The sequence below is a fragment of the Rhinolophus hipposideros genome (assembly GCF_964194185.1).
Source record: "Rhinolophus hipposideros genome assembly, chromosome: 24".
NCBI classification, from domain to species: Eukaryota; Metazoa; Chordata; class Mammalia; order Chiroptera; family Rhinolophidae; genus Rhinolophus; species Rhinolophus hipposideros.
In genome coordinates this window covers 35,613,002-35,633,680 of record NC_138070.1, presented here as the reverse complement: position 1 = coordinate 35,633,680, position 20,679 = coordinate 35,613,002, and the positions used below count along the sequence as shown (strand labels likewise).

Sequence of the window (20,679 nt, the reverse complement as noted above, 5' to 3'; positions counted from 1 at the left end):
TGGCCATGGGACCTCCTGCCTTTCCCGGGCTTGGCATCCTTGTGGTAGGCGTGGTCATAATGAGGCCTGTAGACAGGCGTACCTCGCTTCATTGCACTTTGCTGTTTTGCCCTCCACAGATGTCGCAGTTTTTACAAATTGAAGTCAATGCTGTCTGCCAGTGAAAAGATTATTAGTGACTTGATTGTGGTACTCGCTTTATTGCAATAGTCTGGAACTGAACCTGCAGTATCTCCAAGGTGTGTCTGCAGACGATTGTTGAGGAAATCAAATGAACATGAGTGCAAGTGCTTTGTGAGCTGTAATGACTTTCACAATGTGCATTCGTGTTATTGTTGAATTGAATACCATGATCTGACAGCATTCTTCTGGGGCCTGTTTCAGTACCGATACTGCGTGTCACTGAATGGACAGGAGAAGAAACAATTTTAGGAGGTGCAGCTTAGAGTTTGAAAACTCAGGGTGGCTGGTTAGCTCAGTTGGTTGGAGCGTGGTGCTAATAACACCAAGGTTGCCAGTTCGATCCCTGCATGAGCCATGGTGAGCTGCGCCCTCCTTTAAAAAAACAAAAACAAAACAAAACACCAAAAAAGAATAACCTAGGGTTTGAAAACTCAGATGACCCTGCCTTATCATGTGTGTAAGTGCCTTGTTTGAGTGTTGTTTTCCTTGTCTGTTAGAGTCGAACCGGCTTACGCAGCAAGTGTCACGCTCTGCTGCCTTGGAAGTTGGGGGAAGCGAGCGGGAAGAGACCCTCAGCCATCTTCTTTTGCATGTTATGGTCGCCAGGGCTGCTTCCCTCTTTTTATCTGTTCCCAAAGCTCAGACAGTGAGAGCAGCTGTCAGCCTTTGAAAGATGCAAGGCTCTCCTTTGAGCCAGGTGCCTGTGTTTTGATTTAATGTCACTTCCTTGATACAGGTTGACCTAATAGGCAACACCTGGGAAATAATTGGTGGCAGCAAAGGGAGCAAAATCTCTCCAGAGCATCATCTTGTGTTTTGTCAGATTTGGGGATGAAGAGGAAATAATGCCTGCAGCCCCAGTGGCTCTGTCCTCCAAACTGGCATGAATAATTGAGAGCTGGCAAGCTGACAGCACCAAAGAGTTGCATTATGTAAAGCGGCAGGCGGCAGGGTGTGTGTGTGCTCGTGCATGTGTCTGAGTGTGTCTGTGCGCCTTTGCGCGTGCGTGCAGGAGCTGGAGAACAGCTGTCTGTGAGCGAGTCAGAGAGAAAGAGAGCAAGGGCGAGGGAGAAGAGGGACTTCTGTACGCTGCACGACCACATGAAATAGCCACAGAGGGAGGTGGGGGGGAAAGGAAATAAAGGGGAGTCATGCTTAAAATTCCAGAGCGGTGCATAATAGCAGAGAAAGGAAGCTCCCCCAGCTTATGAGAACCCTGCCCCCTCTCCCTTCCCCATTAGAAACAAGGCTGTGGGATGGTCATGGAGGTGAGTGCCCTCCAGCGTGCTCAGGGACCTCGCTCCTCACCCCCACCCCCCACTGCCCAATGCATAAATGAATGAGGTCCTCTCTGCACTGCACTCTGCTACCATTCCTAATGGCTTCCAGGTTAGTGCTAACTCGTGCTGACGCGTGCTTGCGTGCGTGTGTGTGTGTGTGTGTGTGTGTGTGTGTGTGTGTGTATGTATGCTTCCTTGGGATTTTTTTTTGAAGGGGTGTCTATGCCAAGGATTTGGGTCGGGGTCCCGGGAGCTGTAGCGAGGACCTAGCTGTCTGACTGTGTGGTTTTCCCAGCTGGCACAGCTGCTCAGCACTGCCGAGAACTCAAACCTTTCAAGGCAGAGTAAATCCGGAGTCCATGTTGTTTGCTTCTGTTCTGTGTTGGGGGATCCGAAAGCAGCAAGTGTGACATCATGCTGCAGAGATGCCACATTCTTTCCTCTCTTTCCTCCTTTCTTGTCTCCTTCTAGCAGCACCACTAGAACTGAGCTTTGGAGCACTGAGGGGTGGGCCCAGGTTGGGTGGAGGGAGGAGTGGGGTTGGGGCTGATGGGATTCCCTTGGCCAACAAGACTCATTCAGGGTCCTCTACCTTGGAGGAAGGAGGGCAAAGGATTGAATTAGTAGTGTGTCATGGAGAGTTGGCCCAACAAGCTTCGGGGGAGTGTGGACAGGCCATGTGCTCCTGTTCTCCACCCACCCAATAACTCTGGTGGGGGAGAGGTGACCAGTGTAGTGATTAGCAAGGGAGAGGACAGGCTGGAGGGTTAAAAGGCAGGCCACCCTCTCAGAGATGGACAGATACTGCTTCTCTGTGGGACGAATGGATCTGGGTAGTGGAAGGAGAGGATGAGATGAGTTGATAGCTCCTGTCTCAGGGAAATAAAGGGATTTGTTTATTCTTTGGCCTAGCTGGCATTTGGCTCAGAGATTTGCAATGTGTTTTCAGAAAACAGATAGCTGGGTGGCTGGTCCTTACACCCCCACACCTCCTTGCATTGTTAGTTATTTGCTTGATTTAGGAAGTGGAAGGGTGGGGTAGAACTTAGAGCTCTCTGTCTCCCTGGAGACTCAGCCAAGCGCCCACCCAGGGGTGGGGAAAGGGATCTTTGCCTCTTAACTTCTGTCTCCGACACTTGTCAGCAAACTCTGCTTCTGTGGACATTCCTGGCTGCTCTGCCTCCTTCCTCTCCTGTCTCCCCAGCTCGCCTTGAGTAGTGTATGTGTTTTCCCCTTCACCTTGGATAGTACTCCACAGGTCTGGGGTGGAAAAAGCTGGCCTTGGAAGAAGGGAAGGAGAAATGATGTTTTGGGGAGCTAGCTTTTTGTAGCAGGAGAGTGTCAGTGCCAAGGCTATGGAAAGCAGTAGTGCCGCATTGGGAGGGAGACAATGAAGGAATCAGAACTTCTGTCGTTCTACATACAAAAAAACTCCTCTCTTTCTTGGCCCTACAAATTTCCTCTGCAGGCAGGAGCAAGCCTACAGCCCCTTCCCTCAACTTGTAGAGTCATCAAGCACAGGCTCCTTGTCTGTGGGACGCAAGACACCCTCTTCCCCAACTTGACAGAAGAGAAGCAAGCTCACAGAAAAGACTGTTTCTTACCTTGTTAGACCAGTGGTTGGCTAACTGTTTCTCTAAAGGGCCAGACAGTAAATATTTTAGGCTTTGTGAGCCAGGCTGTCTCTGTTGCAACGACTCAACTTTGCTTCATACAGTGGAAGCAGCCATAGAGGCGATGTATGAACAAATGAGCATGGCTGTATTCCCAATAAAACTTTATTTGTAGATTCTGAAATTCCTATTTTATAAAATTTTTACATGTCACAAGGTATTCTTCCCCCCCGCCCTAATATTTAAAAATGTAAAAACCATTCTTAGCTCTTGGGTCATACAAAAACAGGTGGTGGGATCGATTGGCCGGTGGATCATAGTTTTCTGACCCCGGAAGTAGACAGTCCTGATTAGAAAGTCCTGGTGATCACCTGAGACCTCCTTAGAAAAGCGTGATGGGTGCAGGCAGCCTTCACCATACAGGTGTTGGCACACATGCACCCTTCTGTGCCTGGTTACAGACAAGACAGGGCTAAATTCAGTTTTCCTAATGACCTCGGAACCTCACAGTATCACTCTTTTCCAGTCAGGCAAAACCTCAGCATATCTGTAAGTCAGGCAGTAAAGGTCCAAGAAACAAATGTTTGGACTAGAAGAAAGGAAAACATTTGCTAAGAACTTGACATCTTCAGATAAGTGAGTCTCTCAGGGCAGTGGTTTTGCCTCTGGCCTGGGGATATTCATATAAACATTCAGAACTGTAGTACTCTGTGAGTTTGGGTGAGAGCTGGGTGAATCCCACCGGATCTTGGGTTTGTCTGGTTGGGGGAAGAAGTGGGGAAATTACGGGGGTGTTTGTTGTAGGAATGTACATCATACATTACACCTGCACGCACTCACCTTAGCCTGTAGTCTGTAGCCAGAGACTCAGAACAGTGACTAATTTCAGATTCCCCCGATTCAGGTGACTCAAACAAAATATATGTTTGCACTCTGATATCCAAAGCACACGAGGTGGTGGTTCTGCCCTATTCTGGGCTCATCACAGCGCTTCTCTGCAGAGTTACAACCACTTCTGGGCTTCACGGTTTAAGGGGGATTGACATAAACTGGAATTCATTCAGAGGAGAGTGAACCCAATGGCTGAGGGACCCAGAGCCATGCTGTGTGAGGGATGGCTGGAGGGACCAGCAAGTCTGCAAGAGAAAAGACAGAAGGAGCATGAGAGCCGTGATAAATTGCATATGGAACAGGAATTAGGTTTATTCTATGGCTGCCAAGGGGATAGAAATTTGGCCTTTGGTAGGAAGCCACAGGAAACAGTTTAAGCTTAAAATAAAAAGAGTTGTCCAAAAACGAAATGAGTTATTAAGTTGGTGCAAAAGTAATTGCAGTTTAAAAGGTTAAAAATAATTGCAAAAACCACAATTACTTTTGAACCAACCTAATATGTCATCAGTTAATTGCTTCTGTGTCACTTAAGGTATAATCTAAACAAACATTTGGTGGAGATGTTGTAGGAGAAATGATTTTTAACTTATGAAAATAGGTTTGGGGAGTTAGAATCATTTCTCCTAAAGAAACGAGGATAGGGCCGGAGGCGGAGTTATAGCGAATGCAGTGAGCTGGAGTCTGGGAAAGCTGGAATAAAAGAGAATGGTATTAAGTGCATTATAACAGGGTTTTGTTTGGATCGTAAGGAACTTCCCGATGGTAGCAGGAGACAGTGAGTAGGTTCACAAAGGGAAGCCCCGTAATCTTGTGCCTTTAATATATTCTAAATTAGGGTAAAGCCTCTCTTGGGTGACTTGGATGTTTGCCTGCAGCCAGGCAGATTAGCTGACCTCTTACAGTCTTGTATTCTAAAATTCCTATGATTTTTAATGTAATGGTCATTCTTTGCCCTGTTTCTGTTTGACCTCTAGCAGAAAAGTACTTTGGAACTGGGTTTGAATCCATTAGGGGTATGGAAGGGATCGAGCCATATACTTGGCTCTAATAATGAGGTCAGGGAGGAGTGATATGAGGGGAAGAAGGGTGTACTGAATAGTCTTATTTACCTCTCTTCCTACATCCTACACTCCTTAGTCTCATAGTCTGACTAGGAAAACCCTCTGGTGCCCAAGGTGAGGTGGCCCTGACCAGAGGGAAAGCTGGTGATGTTGAATTAACTAGGGGCCCAGACTGCCTGGATCTTGTTTCTGAATCCTTTGCCTAATTTAGATCTGAATCCCTCTGTCTGTGAGAAGCTAGTGCTCTCAGCAGTTCACAGTGTATCCTTTGTACCTCTTTGTCATCCTCTGGCATCTTTGTGGGGATTAGGGAACATTCACACTCATTCTTCTCCCATGATAAAACTGAAGCTCAGAGAGGTGTGGCTTTCCCCAGATCTTACAAAGGGAAGGGGCTGAGTCAGGACTGCCTGGCTCCCTTGACAGGTCGTGAGGGGAGATATTTTGATGGAATCTAAATAGCTCTTATTGCATGGTGTTAGTTAATTACATGTCTGTCTCCCCGACCAGATTGTGAGTTCCTTAGAGGTAGAGCCTGTATCCCTAAATGCCTAGAATATTACCTGGCACAGAGCGTGCCCTCTTCGGCAATTTCTTGGATGGATGGATCCTGCACAATTTCCTTACAGTTTTAGTAGCAACATTTCTCTTTCCGGGGAGCGGAGGGGGCGGTGGCAGGGGGAAGCTGAAGAGCAAACTTAGAAGAAGCTGGAAGTTGTATTCAGTGGAACTCTATGCCCTGTTCAAGTGGTTTGTGGCCTCCCGGTGTTTGGAGACCTCTTTCAAGGAAGGTGTTTCCTGGGGTAGCTTAGTACCTTTCCTGTTTTCACAAGGTCCAGTTCTCCTGAGTGTTGAGGCTTCTGAAATACTTTCACTGACATTGATAGTGAGTCAAGTTTAAAAGTATTAAATCCCTACTCTGTGCCCCACATCATGTTCAGTATTGTGTATACAAAGAACCATGACATGGTCGCTGCACAGTTGCTGCCATATGGGGCCCTTGAGATGAATATCATGAAGTTGAAGGCACATAATAGGTGCTCACTAAATCCTGGTTTAATGACATCAACTCAGGAAGTGTACTTAATATTTAAAGACTGTGAAGTTCAGAGAGACCCGGGTAGACAGTGATCACTGAGAATCATGGAGAAATAAGGACCATCGACGTGGAGAGATAAAGACCATGGCGCTTAAAAGTCCCTTTAGATTTGTTCTAACGTGTGTGTAGACTCCTAGTGAGTGCCTTCTCTTTGGAAATCTGAAGCAGAGGGGTGACTGTTGTCAGGTCCTTGCAGAGGGAATTCCTATACCAGGTGGGAGGTTGGATTACATGATCACTAAGGCTCTTTCCAAACTACAGGCAGTTATGATAGGTCAGTTCAGCCAACACTGCCTGCAAACCCAGCAGGACCATCACCCAAATGTTGGGGGTCTGTCTTATTGTAAATGATCTCAGGGAAAGGCAATTGTACAACACTAGCAAGTCCTTATGTTTAATTTTAGTGTCTTCTGCTTTATCTTAGCAGCAGCATGGTAACTTCCCCTTCCAGCTCTGTGCAATTAACGACTAGCTGAAGATGAGAATCGCAATAATCTACTCCCACCCCTTGCCATGAGGAAAGGACAAACTTAGAAACAGGATTCAGTTTCCTAACTGGGAATTCACTTCCGACTTCTACCACTTTTTTTTTTCATTCTGTGAGCAATTATAGGAAGTCTTTACTTTGGGGATGCACTGTCTAGGTTTTTTTGTTTGTCTGTTTATTTTAAGTTTCTGCCCCTCACCCTGATTAAGGTACGTTGTGATCATTCACCAGACAAAGAACACAGGTGCACAAAAAGATAAAGCAATTTTTCTCGAGGGCACAAAAAAGCTCAGAATTTAAACTCAGATATAGACAAAGTGATGAGGCCAGCAAAGAGTCTGGAATTGATGTCATATTTTAGCTTTCATGGATTCAGAATTCATAATAGAACCAATGGTCTGGTGTTATAAGAAGGCAGATTTGGGGCAGGCTTAAGAAAAAAAATATCTGAGTGTACAAAAAATGGAATGAACGGCTTTAAAAAGAGCTCATTCCTTTATTCATGCAATACGTATCTGGGATCCCTGTGTGTGCCAGTCATTGTACTAGAGGTGCTGGGGAACCACACAGTAATGATTGCTTGGGGACAAGGAGGCCACTTTAGATGGTGTGGTACTTTGAGACAGCCTACTCCAGGGAGGTGACATTTGAGCTTCAATCTGTTAAAAAGGAACCAGAGTTCAAAACTCTAGAGTAAAAGTTCCAGGCAGAAGGACCAATAAGTGCAAAGATTCTGACTCAGGGATATATTGGGTATATTTAAAGAACAAAAAAATCCAAGGAGGCTAGAATAAAGTGAGGGAGAAAGCAATACAAGATGAAGTTGAGGAAACAGTTCTTCAAGTTTGCATTCCAGGAGTTGGCTCTCCGGTCAATAAGTACATCTCTAAGGGGATATGAACCTCTTCCTCCAGAAGGTTAGGACAAGGGCACAGAATGGATTTGGTGCAGCCAAAGAGCCCTTTGGTTAAAACAATTCGTGTCTGACTTCTCACAGTGGTTCTGTAGCATCATCTGTGTTTTCAAAGGTTATCAGAATTTGTTCTTCTTCAAAATGTCCAGAGAGATAACAGGAGCTCTGGCTTTTCTGTCAGCTCTCGCAGGACCCAAACAAGCTTATTCTGTTTTTGTAGGAAGGGGGGAAAGTGGGTCAGGCTGTTTTGGCATTTTAGGCATGGAGTCCTGGTTTTATTGCAGGCCCTGGTCTCCATGGAAATGAAAAATAGTGTTTGTCATGCCTGTTCCTGGATTGAATTCCAAACTCTGGGCTGAACAGAAGCTGCAGGAAAGCCAGGCAGTGGGGCGGGTAGGATGGATGGAGGCCTCAGTGTTGTGATGAGGAACCTCTTTTTGGCTTGAGTAGAAAAGATAAACAACTATTGCCCTGTCCCCAGCCCTCCCCCCATCACCTCTCTGGACTGAGCACACCAGTAGAGGGTTAACTGAAGTTCTGCTTTTCTCTGCTTGGCCAAAGACTCTATGGGTCTTGACCTTACGTTAATTGGTCACTTAATAAATTCATCAACAACGGAAGCCACTACTAACTAGGACTTCCCCCACAACAAGTAATCCCTTCCAAGCTTAAGTAGATCCCTAATGAGAATGTATCTAGTTATTAATTAGTCAGATGGATACAAATATTTTGGATAGGCTCTGCCATCATTTATTACCATTGCAAGATTTAAAAAAAATTGTTTTAAAATAACTTTCCATAGATACTTGAACAAGACGAGGAAAGAGGAATGGGTAAGTGGAGTTTGTTGGCCATAGGAAGTGCCTTTAATTATCTACACGATATCTACAGAGATGAGGACCAGTGAGGGACAAATTGCAGAGAGAGGGTGGGGCCTGGGCCAGTGTGGACGCTGTAAGCCAATGTTTGCATGACCAGTAAGTGGTTAGTGAGTCTAGAGAACTATCAGTCACCCATTTGTAAGTTGTCTCTTCTCTGCTAGTGTTAGTATTACCTGGCAACAGTCTAGTTCCACCTTCTTGTTTCAAAATTTCAAGACAAACAGAACCTGTCCCTGAATACCCTGTGTACTTTACCCAAAGGCCCAAGTTGGAAAGCCCCCAGGGAATTTCAGTAAGTTACCCAAACAGAGGAGAGGGTACAGGATGTTCATCTCTGTCAAAATCTTGCTCCCATTCTGTGTCAAGCTCTGTAGTTGGCATTGTATGAACTGTGATAGAAAAGAAAGGCATTATTCTGGGAGCCCTCTTCTCTCCCGCCCCTTGATGAAACGCAACGTGCTGCTACATCCAGGCCAAATGTAGGCATGCTGGGACCAAGCTGAGACGCTGCTTTAACATAGCAACAACGAAAAGCATCTCGTAGAAGATGTTTGGCCCCTTTCTTCAACCAGGTAATCACAGTTGGACACAGAAAGCAAGTTGGTGGCTTCCTCCCTTAGAGAAGGAACTGGATCCAATAGTAGAGGTGCCACCAGGTTTATAGATTCCAAATGATAGGCCCACTAAGAGTGGGTTCCATAACGTCACAGGGAGCTCCTCATAGAGGGGACGATAGTGTATTTCTCATCCTTTCAAACGCCACCCCATCCAGTATCCGAAAAAGTGTGTGTGGGGGATCCACTGAGACTTACGCTATTGAGCACCCTAGGCCTGGGCAGCGAGATGTCCAGCTGCCTGTTGACCCCCTGGTGGATAGCCATCTCTCTGGACCTGTGCTTCCCATCCATCATAGTGAGAGCATTGGACTGGACAAGCCCTTCAACTCTCTCTGTGCACCAGTCATCTCTTGGGTACCTGAGACTGTGGTTTTATTTTCATGAGTAAAGGGGCCAAGACCAGGAGCTCAGGTCATTATAACGAGTGAAGCAGGCCTAGGAAGACATTTTTGTTAAGTGACGTGGTATTTTGCTCTCTAAGGAGTAGAGTCCAAGGGAAATTTGCAGTCCTGCTGGAATTTGTGATTTGGGCCATTTTCCCCCTCTAAAAGTTCTAGTTGGGTCTGTCCTTCTTTCCTACTGTCACGGTGTGGTTTTAAGAGGGTACAGAGACACTGCCAAGTGACAAGCAGAAATGTAGAGAGGAACTAAAAAACAACCATCTTCAGAGAGGGCTAGTAAACTCCCTAATTTGGAACCGCTTAGTGGACAGACCTCATGGAGGCATTTGCAGACAGCATGTAAATTTCATGCACATGTTATGTAAATACACTTGTGGTCTTTCTATGTCAGACACTTGAGCTTGTGCTATGGGAAAATTCAAAGTAGAGCTGGCTAATTCACATGGATATTTGCAGTGCTATCATAAAGAACTGAGGAGGATTATGGCTGAATCTTCAAAATTGGCATGGGTATGAGAGGTGCATAGCTGGATAACAGGGTAGTCATCTGTTAGGAATTAGTAGCTTTAACTAGATGCTACTAAAGGCAGGGAGGGATCAGGTGCGTGTAATATGGCGGTGGGCATGGGCTCTTAATGATAATTGTCAGGCTTTGACACCAAAAGAAGGTGACATTATTCCATTGGGTACTCACTAAGTGGTATCCTTACCTTGAGAATCGCATCTTCATGCCCACTCTCCATCAACTCCTGGTTCTTCTCCGTTGGTGTTTCTACTGCCAGCTCAATGGATTTTCTACACTTGATCTTAGCCAAAAGGCTGAGAGGCGATCAATGGATTTTCTGTTCCAGCGAGTCCACCCACCTGGGAGACACTGAACAGCTGACACACTCAGAGTTGTACGCAGGTTTCCGTCATTTAGGGCAAATATGTCACTTATCCCTTCATACTTACAAGATTAGTCCTTGGGAATAGTGTCTCTGAAATTTTAGAGTGCGTCAGAGTCTGCTGTGGTGCTTGTCTAGAATGCAGATTGTAAGACCATCCCCTGGAAATGGTCATTAATTGAGTGGGGGTGGGTCTGGGATTCTGCCCTTTAAGAAAGCACCCCAGGGGGATTTGGTCCCCACTGTGGGAAGTAATGCTTGGGAGGATAGAGGGCAAGGATACTTATTCCACATTTTACAGAGAGGAACAAAAGCCTTTGTAATAGTAATAATAACACCTCAGTAATACTTATTGAGCATTCATTATGTATCAGGCACTGCACTGAATATTGTACTTATTTCATTTCATGCACTAGCTCTGTGAGATAAGTATTAGTATCTCTCATTTGTCCGATAAGAAAAATGAAGCCTAGAGGCCAAGGTCACTTGGCAAGTGGCAGAGCTCGGACTCAAACCTCAGCCTGCTGACACCACAAACTGGCAATTAATCCTAACCCTGTAGGGCCCAAGCCGGCCCTCAGCAAACAAATGTTTCATTTGAAACTGGCTTTCTAAATTTCTGATTAAATGTTTTTTCTGTTAGGTTGGGATGCCCTGGAATGTGTCAGACAGTCTTAAAGAAAAAAAAAATGACCATTGCCCTGACATTGAAACTATTACAGCTGTACATACATTTGATCATCCAGGTCATTGCTGGGCTGGGCTTAGGGAAAACAATAAGGGAACATGAAGTGTCCAGGGCTGGGGAGAAGAGGTGGGAATCTGATTGGGAATGAGCCAGGGTGGTGGAACACTGTGGTGAGAGTGGGAAAGGAGTTGCTGTAACCCGAGAGGTGGAGGCGCAGGAGTGTAGAGCGACAGGTACATAGTTTGCAATCTCTGGGGCAGAAATGATCGATTTCTTTAAAGGCAAACAAGTTAACTTGAATGAGGCCCAGTGAAACACCATCTATTTTGTTCTGCTCAGGGTTCTGAACAATGTATAGGTGGCTGACCGGGGAGCTGGCTTGCTGACAAAATCTACCTGTGCTCACAGAACCACAATGAGCATACGATGGGAAAAGAAAGCCAAGCAAAGTAGTGTGGTGCTTCCTATGTCGAGTGGGAGATGCTGCAAAGAGAGTCACTGCAGAAGGTTGGGGAAGCCTTTGTCCTCAATTTATATTTCTCAAGGTCTTAAGCCAGACCTCACTATCGGAAGTAGGATAAAACTGTAGCATGCGGTATTGTGGTTAGACTTAAGGAAGCACTATTTTTTTGTTGTTGTTGTTAAGGAGGGCGCAGCTCACAGTGGCTCATGTGGGGATCGAACCAGCAACCTTGGTGTTATTAGCACCACGTTCTAACCAACTGATCTAACTGGCCACCCTGGAAGCACTATTTTTTAGCAAGGTAACCAGGAGAGTAGTGAAATAGTCTTTGTTGGACGTCTTAAAAATTGGATGAATAGGAAGTAAGTGAATGACATCTGGGGCCCCCTGCAATGGGTTACAGGTGGCTGGTGGGGTCTCAGTGTACCTCCTATTGGGGAGAGTTGATTACAGGAGGCCTTAAGCATTAGTTTAAGCATGTTATGCTTCAGTAACACATAGTTTCCTGTAATGCTCTCTGTATTTCATTGCCGTTTAGGGCCTTAACACCTTTATTCATACTGCTGTTGATTTGTGTTTGTTTTGTTTTGGGAACATTCCCTTCCCTCCTACTACCCGGCACTTCACCTGGCTAACTCTAACACGTTTTTCAGAACCCAGCTCAAGTCTCAAGTGCAATATCCTCAAGGAAGCCTTTCGTGATCCCTCCAGGCTGGCTAAGATTCCCTTACTCTCTCCTATCACACCACTCATTGCTTATATTGAAATGAGAGGAATACATGTCTAGCTCTTCCTGACTATAGTGTTCCAAGCACCAGGACCTCTCCTACTCACCAGTATGAACTTGAATGCCTAGCATTATGCCGTGTGCTCAGTAAATATTTGCAGTGGAAGATGCAGATATGAAGCCATATTACCTTGGCCAGGCACTTAGCCTCCCTATTTTTCAGGTTTCTCATAAGTGAAGTTAAGAGTTGGATGTATTCATTCTGAACTCTGGAAGGGGACCTTAGTGCAATAGCCCCTCCAATACCAGTCTTTCTTCCCCTTGAAGATCCCAAGATTTTGAAATGTAATGCCATACTATTATTAATAATGGTGGCAGGCCAGGTTAATGGCACATCATAGAGTTTGTCTGAAAGACACAATTACTCTAGGTTATGGATACATAGGAATTGGTTTTATTTGTTCAGCAGGACATCCAAATCTATAGGATAATTGGGTGATTTTTAAAAAAATTTTAGGAGCCTAGCAAGTCTAGTAGTGATTTTGCTAAGTTGGAACTATAGCTCCAAACACTTCTTTTATAGAGAAGCATCAGAGTGAAGATGGAGCGTGGGACTGGGGGTGAGGGAGACACTGGGCAGAAACCATAGAGGTCTTTAACCGGGGAAGAAGATGGTCAAAAATGGCAAATTTACTTTTTAGAAAGTTCATTTTGACAGCAAAATAGAGAATGGATTGAAGACTGGAGGCAGGAAGTTGATTCCTTTTTTTTCATCCTTCCTAACTGTCCACCTGTACTCCTGTTTATTCACCCAGAAACATTTTTGAGTGCCTGGTTCTGAGAACAAATTCTATAATCAGATAGGCCTATGTTTCAAATCCTTTCCTGCCACGTATCCAGCTTTAGGTGAATTACTTAATCAGTCAATAATTCAATTTTATCACCTGAAAAATAGGACTAACAATATCCATTAATGTCTTATAGGTTGGTTAGGAAGATTAAATAAGATAATGCTTAATAAATGCTTGGCACTGTGCCAGGAACTCCTAAAATTCATAAACTTTTTGCTATTTGATTAATATTAAAAGGTTGGGGATGCAGATTTGGGAGATGTCATGGTACTGGGGGCTGTTAAAATCATGGGTATGAAGACCTTCACCAGAATGAGATTCAGTTCAGGAGGCATTTACTGACCATGTACAACTTACAGAGCGAAATGTTGGGCAATATGGGAGGTACAAAGGTGTGTGCCCTCAGGAATGCATAGATCTTCATTTTAATACCAGGAAAAATGTGTTCAATGCTTTAATGAGTTCAGTGGTGGAGATTTAGAAAACTGTTTTGGAGAAGGTGGGGTTTGAAAATCAACCCCCTCCCCCCCCAAAAAGGTGGGGTTTGAGATGGGTCTTCAAGGAAGAACAGGAGGTGAATATGGAGGGAAAAGGCTCTTCACGTAATGATTTGTGTTACAGAAGACAAGAGGCAGCAAAATGAGAATGCATATTAAGAAAACCAGGGGAAGATAAGTGGGACTAAAATATGGGAACTCTTTAAAGAGAGTATTAGGAAAGATAAAATATTGGCATATATAGATAAGTGTCAAATTATTTTCAGTAGAGACCTTTGAATTCCATTCTGAGGATTTTAGACTTTAATATGAATGCTGGTAGGGGGCAGAAAGATACTATCAGGCTTGTATTTAGACAGATTGAATGACAAAAGTGTGAATGAGTACGGAAGAAGAAAAGGAGATGGAGGAGACCACTTAGAAGGCTATGAGAAGAGTCTAGGCAAGAGGCTTTGAGAACCTGAATGAAAGCCCTGGGGATGTAAGGGAAGGATGGGCTAAAGAGCTGTATAAAAATAGAACTGACAGGGTTCAGTGACTCACTTTTTGTCAGGTGAGATGGAAGAGGTGGGTTTGCAGCCTGAGAGACCAGGAAATGATAATGCTGTTGAGCATGGGAAGTAGGAAGAAGTTTGGGAAGAAAGATGGCAGGATTGGTTTTCAGTCGGAAGTGTTCCTGAGACATCTATTTAGAGGAAATGTCCATTTGGCAGCAGGTTCTTGGGCCGAAGCCAGCAAGTGTGAGCAGAGCCAGGCGCAGGTAGAGTTCGAGGTATAGTTGAAGTCATAGAAAGCAGGAAATGGCTAGGGCAGTGAAGGACTCACCTTTGGAGAAGGACTGAATTTCATGCAGAGCAGTGAGAGGAGACAATGGCTGAGATAAGAAGAGGAATAGGAGAGGTGTGTGTCACCAGGGAGAGGAGAGATTTTTCAAGAACACAAATGACCAACAATCTTATAAGGACAAAGATTTAAAGTGACAGATGGCACTATAAGTTGTTTCTTGATGGATGTGTTAAAAGCAGAATTTTGGGTATCTTGGGTGGCCTATGTAGGGTTAGCTGATGTGGGGCCCCTAGGGGATGAGGAAATAAATCATGGACATTTTGATCATTGAGTGTCTGAGATTCATGTGCTTTTGGATCGTTGGAGTGAGTTTCCTCTGGGTAAGAATGTTTTGCCCATCTTTGCTTGAATTCCTCATTAGGCAGTTATTGGCAGTATTCAGAATTTGAGGAAGGATAAAAGCATCTCCTTTCCATTTCTGAGTCTGGACTCGCCATGTGTGTAGATGTCTCTTATCTAAGAAAAAGACCTCCGGGAACCAAGCTGTGGGTTCATCCTGTCTGGGATGGGCATATGCTAGGTGTCAGCCACACTCTCCTGCTTCTCTCAGCAAACTAGTTGAGGTTAGGGATAGAGTTCCTGGCTATTCTTCCAGCAAAATAATTCTGGAAGACAGTTTGAACCTCGGAGTCCTTGGCCATGGGTTGAATTGGACCAAGAGAAAGGAGGCAACCCCAGAAAGGTCAATGCCTGAGTCTGCCCTTCAGGAATTTCCACCCGAAGATGTGTGTGAGGATCTTCTTGCCACCATTCTAAGGCTCGGCTTTTCCACCTGAGGTAAAAGAACACAATTTTCTTTCTCGAGGGTTTTGTAGTAGTGAATGAGTTTAGAGACTCAGAGGATAAGGGTGTCGTGGACGGGGTCAGAACCTGAAGAGCCTCTTTCTAAATCACAGTTATTGTTTGTATTATAAGTGAGTGTCTAAATGTAAATTCTGTTTTGGGGTAAAGCAAAATATTGGGCCTTATGTGTTTCCATCCATCCTCCGATCACATTTGTCTTCTTCCTTTTCCCTGATCTGCTTTCATTTTCCTATCAGTTTTCTTCCAAAAGTTAGAGCACTGCCCTTGCCCCTGCTGACCTCTTCCCTACACTTGCTGATTTGGCTTTTGGGGCTTCCTTCCCATTTTCCCTGCTGAGGATCCCCCAAGTGGAAGTTTCTGTTGAAAGGGACATGGTTTTCATTGCAAATGGGTCCGATGGGACATCTGAGGTTGCAGGTAGATCTTTATGCAAAACACAGTGTTCCCTGCCCTGCATTCCCCTCACATAGGGAAGGCTGGGATGAGGCTCCCAGAGAGCTTCCTTGGGCCATTACAGCCCCAGCTCCACTTCCAGGTTGTTTCCAGAACCTGACCCTGCTCTCTGACTGCTGAGTCCTTGAGAGGGAACCTCGGTTTTTTTATCCATCTCCCCTTGTGCTGCTTTGGTTTCCCAGTCTCACGTTTGCTTTCCTTCCCATTTCCCATGTATCTTTCCTACTTAACCTTTTCCTTTTCCTTCTCTTTCTGTCCTTCCTTCATCCTCTCAGAGAAAAGCAAAAACCTATTAGAACTTGACTGCATTTAATTTCCTCTCCTCTTACTTTCTTCATCTCTTTTCCTTCTAGTCCATTAAGAACACAAGCTAATATCCAATTGTAAATATTTATACCACTTATAAACTGTGCCGTAGGTGAATTTGGTACTGTGGAGGTATACAAAGTACCTGTTGTAAATGAATTTGGGGTCAGGGAATATGGAATGTGAGAACTGCTGCTGTGTTCACCTTTACCTTGGGCAGGGGAAGCAGGAATCAATATAACTTACAAGGAAATAGTATGGTGTAGGTGAGTTACAAGTCAGAAGGTCTACATTTTGTTTCTAAACACTCTGTGATCAGAGGACACTTAGCTTCTCTTTGCCATGCATTAATCTTCAGTTTTTAAACAGGAGTTACAGCATTTGTCATTACTGCCTTGGTGGAATGATTTGAGAACCCAGTGAAATGCTCTGTGTGTGAATGCTTTGAAAAGTAGGATTATTATTGTCATTTATATGGACAAATAGCTCCCAAACAAAATGTAAAAACTGGATTTGCAGCATGTATAAAATGAGCTGATAGCACTAGATGATCCTAATGCATCTTTCAGCTCTTAAATTCTGTTTTGCCCTAGACAGTTCTTGGCATATAATAGGGGCTTTAATAATATTTGGATAGATTGACAGATAGATGGTTAGATGGATGGACGGACGGATGGATGGATAGATGGATGGATGGATAAATGAAGAAACGTACAGTTTCCCTGCTTACCACTTCCTATTCCTATTTCCATTTCACATTGGCACCATCACCCTCTTCTGGCCAGCAGCGGTATTAAGGTGCAATGAGTTGGTAGCTGGGCCCTCTTCTCTGGGTTTCAGCCCAGCCCCTCACCCTGGCTCCCTGAGCTGGCTCCTTGGAACCCATCTCTGGCCTTCAATAACTCATTGCCTCTCTTTCCTCCTCCTCCCCTTCCTATCCCTCTCCATCTGCAGCACTGCCAGTAACTCAAACCGTAGCACACCGGCCTGCTCCCCCATCCTCCGGAAGCGGTCACGCTCGCCAACCCCACAGAACCCGGACGGAGACACCATGGTGGAGAAGGGCTCAGATCACTCCTCAGACAAGTCTCCGTCCACACCGGAGCAGGGTGTGCAGCGCAGCTGCTCCTCACAGTCCGGCAGGAGTGGCGGCAAAAATTCCAAGGTGAGCTAGATGCCCACCCAGGACTCTGCAGGGTCCTGGGTGTTGGGGGGACAGTGAGATAGAGATCCTGTTCCTTGAAGGACCTGATGTGATTGACCGGGCCTGGTGTCCCAGAGATAGTCTTTACTCAGTGAGGCAAGGGTGGGGCAGGCAGGGAGGATCCTAGTTAAATTTTATCTTTTCAAGTAGGTGCTCAGAGAGGGTGCTGGTAAAATGATTCCATGATGACTGTTATCTTCCCTTAGGAGCTAGGGAGCCTCGTGTACCTTGAGGTTTGGAGGAGGAGTGCTCCAAAGATCAGGAGGGGTCATCTCTTTAGCTCTTTTATCTTCTTCAAATTTGGGGTAGAAGAGAGCATTATTTGGGACAACGGTAGTGCCAGGAATGACAGTCCTCAGGGAATGTTGCAGAATGCTATATTTAACCTCCACCCCGGCCATCAACCTTCTTTCTTTTGGTAATAACCTACTTGATACTCATCTGGCCAAGAAGATAGTGACAGGGCCCCTCTATTCCTCCCAAGTGTGTCAGTGTTACCACCTGAGTACCCAGGCCTTGGCCTAAGGAGAGGCACAAAGTAAGCCGTGGGGAGCCTGGGCTACTTATGGCTCCCCAGAGAGTTTCTTCTCCCCACTCAGTCCTTTGGGAAGCAAGAGATGTCTTTGTCTTGATGTTCCTTCAAAAAGCTCCTCTCCAGCACTGGACTCACAGGTCCTGGGGTAGGATAGAGTGGGGGGATTGGGAGGTGCGAGAACTGGCTTCCACCTGAATTTGTCTTTTGATTTGTTGCTCTTCCTCTTCTTCCCCACCATTTCCCAAATACCTTTTTTGCATGCATGGTCTTAGTCTCACAAGCGCCTCTCAAAAGTAAGCCATCTTTTGTCTCTGTCTGTGGTCTTCCCTCCAATGTTGAATTGTCTGTAGTGCTCTGCACCCCTTCCTCTGCCCCTGCCCATTCTAGCCATGTTTTGCTTGGTTCCTTTCCCAGAAGGCTGGCCCCACTGCCCTTGGCAGGCTGGCTTAAAGTCACCAAGAGACCATTCCCACTGTACCAGAAGTCGGAGAGCAGACCCCATGTCTCTGCCTGCTCCCCAAACACTGCCTGGGGCTGGGGATCTGTTCCCTCCATACATGGTGCCATCTAAAAGCAGAATCCTACCAGGATTTAGTTTCATTCCTTTAGGGAAGGGAGGCCGTATCCAATTGGGTTTCAGATCCTGATACCCCTTAGACCTGCTTTGGTGGGTGATTCCTGATTCCCCTGAAGAGTTGATTGAGGGTCATGAATTCTAGTAGGTGATTTCCATGGTGCAGGAGAGTGACCTCAGGAGCTCTGCCTGTCACCCTCCCTCCCTCCACCTGCCTGCTGAGAACTGCTCAGCCTGGGCACCCCTTACCACTTCCACCCACCACCCAGTCCAGGGGCTCCTGATGTTCTTAGGATGCTGGAGAATGATCAGAGGGGATCTTTTCTCCCAGAGGGCTTGGTGCCAGCACCTGGAGGTTGGTGGACATTAGCAGTAGCCCCTGCCAGGTCCTACAGAGATGCGGCCAGGTCAGAGAGACAATGCCAGAGTCTGCTCATGACCCCAGGATTTCAGAGGCCTGAGGAGAACTTGGAGGGAGGAGAGAGTTAACAATAGGTGTCTTAGAATGGCAGGGTCAGGATGTAATACCCATGGGAAGGGTGGGTGGGATGTAGCCTGAAGAAGAGAAAGCTGAGGGATGATTTAATAGTCTCAAGCCTCGATAAGTCTTTTGGATAGGAGGAGGGTGAATAGCTGTTATCTTTCCTGAAGAAAGAACAAAAGGCTACAGGGCTGATCCTATAGTCTGTGACCTTCAGGCTAAAAGCACATCTTGTCTCTGAGGATTTTAAATGATTGTTACTGGCTGTGGACAGGGGAGGAGGAACTCTACCTGGAGTGAGGAAGCCAAGAGGAGTTCTCTGTGTATTCAGGTGGCCTGGCAGGTACAGGCATGTCTGGCAACAGGGTTTTAAGATGTCCTGTCATCCCGTTCTGAGCCTCTCACACCTCTGACTGCCTGGGGAGATGGCAGAATATGGCTGGACATGGGCATCAGGTTATTCTATCTCTCTGTTTCTGCCCATAGTCTTTGCACACTTCTCCATCCTAAGGTGAAGCTCTAAGCTCCCTTACCCTTTTACTCTATACCTAGCAAGACACTCAGTGACCAGAGCAATACCTATTTATGGTAATTAGTCACCACTTACAGAGTGCCTCTTTTAGTCAGGTGATGCATTGAGGTGAGTACCCAGTAATGAGGATTTGTTAAAATCTCCTAAATGGTAGGTCTTCTTTGGGAAGTGAACATGAAAACCAGATTCCCAACCCTCAGGCAGCATACAGTCTAGAAAGGGAGATAAGAAACTGCCCAGATTATCCACAAACCAAACCTGAGTATCCTGTTTCCCCAAAAGTAAGACCTAGCCAGACAATCAGCTCTAATGCGTCTTTTGGATAAAAAATTAATATTAAGTCCCGGTATTATATATTATATTATATTATATTATATTACATTACATTATTATATTATTATATTATTATTATATTATAAAACCCTGTCTTATAGTAAAATAAGACTGGATATTATATTAATTTTGCTCCAAAAGATGAGTTAGAGCTGATTGTCCAGCTACATCTTATTTTCAGGGAAACGTGGTAGTTGGGAATGTTATCTTAATTCAGAGGCAGGAGACTCATTTATTAGTGGGACATGTTTTAGGGAGCAGGTGCTCTGAGCTTGTATGGGTCAGTGCCTTTCCCCAGAAGACACATACTCTCTGAGTTCCCTGGCTTTGGATAGCCACCTCCTCACCCCATTGTCTCACCAGTCATGACCATCACCACCACCACCACCATCCTCTAAATGCAGTTAAAAGAGAACTGACTTGTGGGAGAGGGATACCCTACCACCCCAGGTGGAAGTGGTAGCAACTGTGGTCCATCTGGGAAATGCGTGTGTGGGACACACAGACTTTAGAAAAGAAACTTGAGAGGGCCCGGAGCAGAAAGTGAGGGAAAGCTGCGGAGGTGAGGTGGAGAGTGTGGTCATGTAGTGGGGATATCCCCGCTTAAGGCCCTGGTGGAATATCGTCACAGGTTGACCAAATGTTTCCCTGGCAGGGGAGCTGGTAGCTAGCTCTACTGTCACTATTATCCCTGCTAGGCCACCTCACTTTGTCTTTAGTCTACCTCAGAGAGGAGGGGACATCATATATTTTCAGGCAAGATGAGAAGTGCTTCCACTTCCCCTTAGAGCCAGGCCTCACACAGTGTCAGTCTTCCTTCTCAGGGCCTGCATTTCCTCATTTGTTACTATGTAGGGACTGGGCGAGGTGATCAGTACTATCCTCTCCTGTGAATCTGTAACTGTACTGCTGAGGCCGACAGTTCCTAGGTGCAGCCCTGACCAGAGCAGTTTTATTTCCGCTTCCCAGGACCCCTTGAGTTCGTGCTATCACCCAGCTTCTGCTCTGTGGTGCTGGCTTGTGGCCACTAGAGGGAGCCAGTGGCCGCTTCCTGATGTAGGACACCCACCGG

At 45.6% G+C, this 20,679-nt stretch overlaps 1 protein-coding gene across 14 annotated transcripts in view; it reads left to right on the top strand.

Moving 5' to 3' along the window:
• GRAMD1B (GRAM domain containing 1B) overlaps positions 1-20,679 on the top strand; it is a gene marked incomplete at its 5' end in the record, with an annotated part of 168,168 nt that overhangs the window by 104,657 nt on the left and 42,832 nt on the right. For 10 of the 14 annotated variants that reach the window (XR_013992506.1, XR_013992507.1, XM_081037377.1 and 7 more), the window contains one exon: positions 16,903-17,113. Coding sequence is in view for 12 of the 14 variants with exons in the window: in XM_081037377.1 (XP_080893503.1) it covers positions 16,903-17,113 (211 nt within the window). Of the gene's footprint in view, positions 1-1,217; positions 1,573-15,092; positions 15,163-16,902; positions 17,114-20,679 lie in introns of those variants that run through there. The other 4 variants (XM_081037372.1, XM_081037382.1, XM_081037383.1 and 1 more) reach the window with 4 other exon arrangements.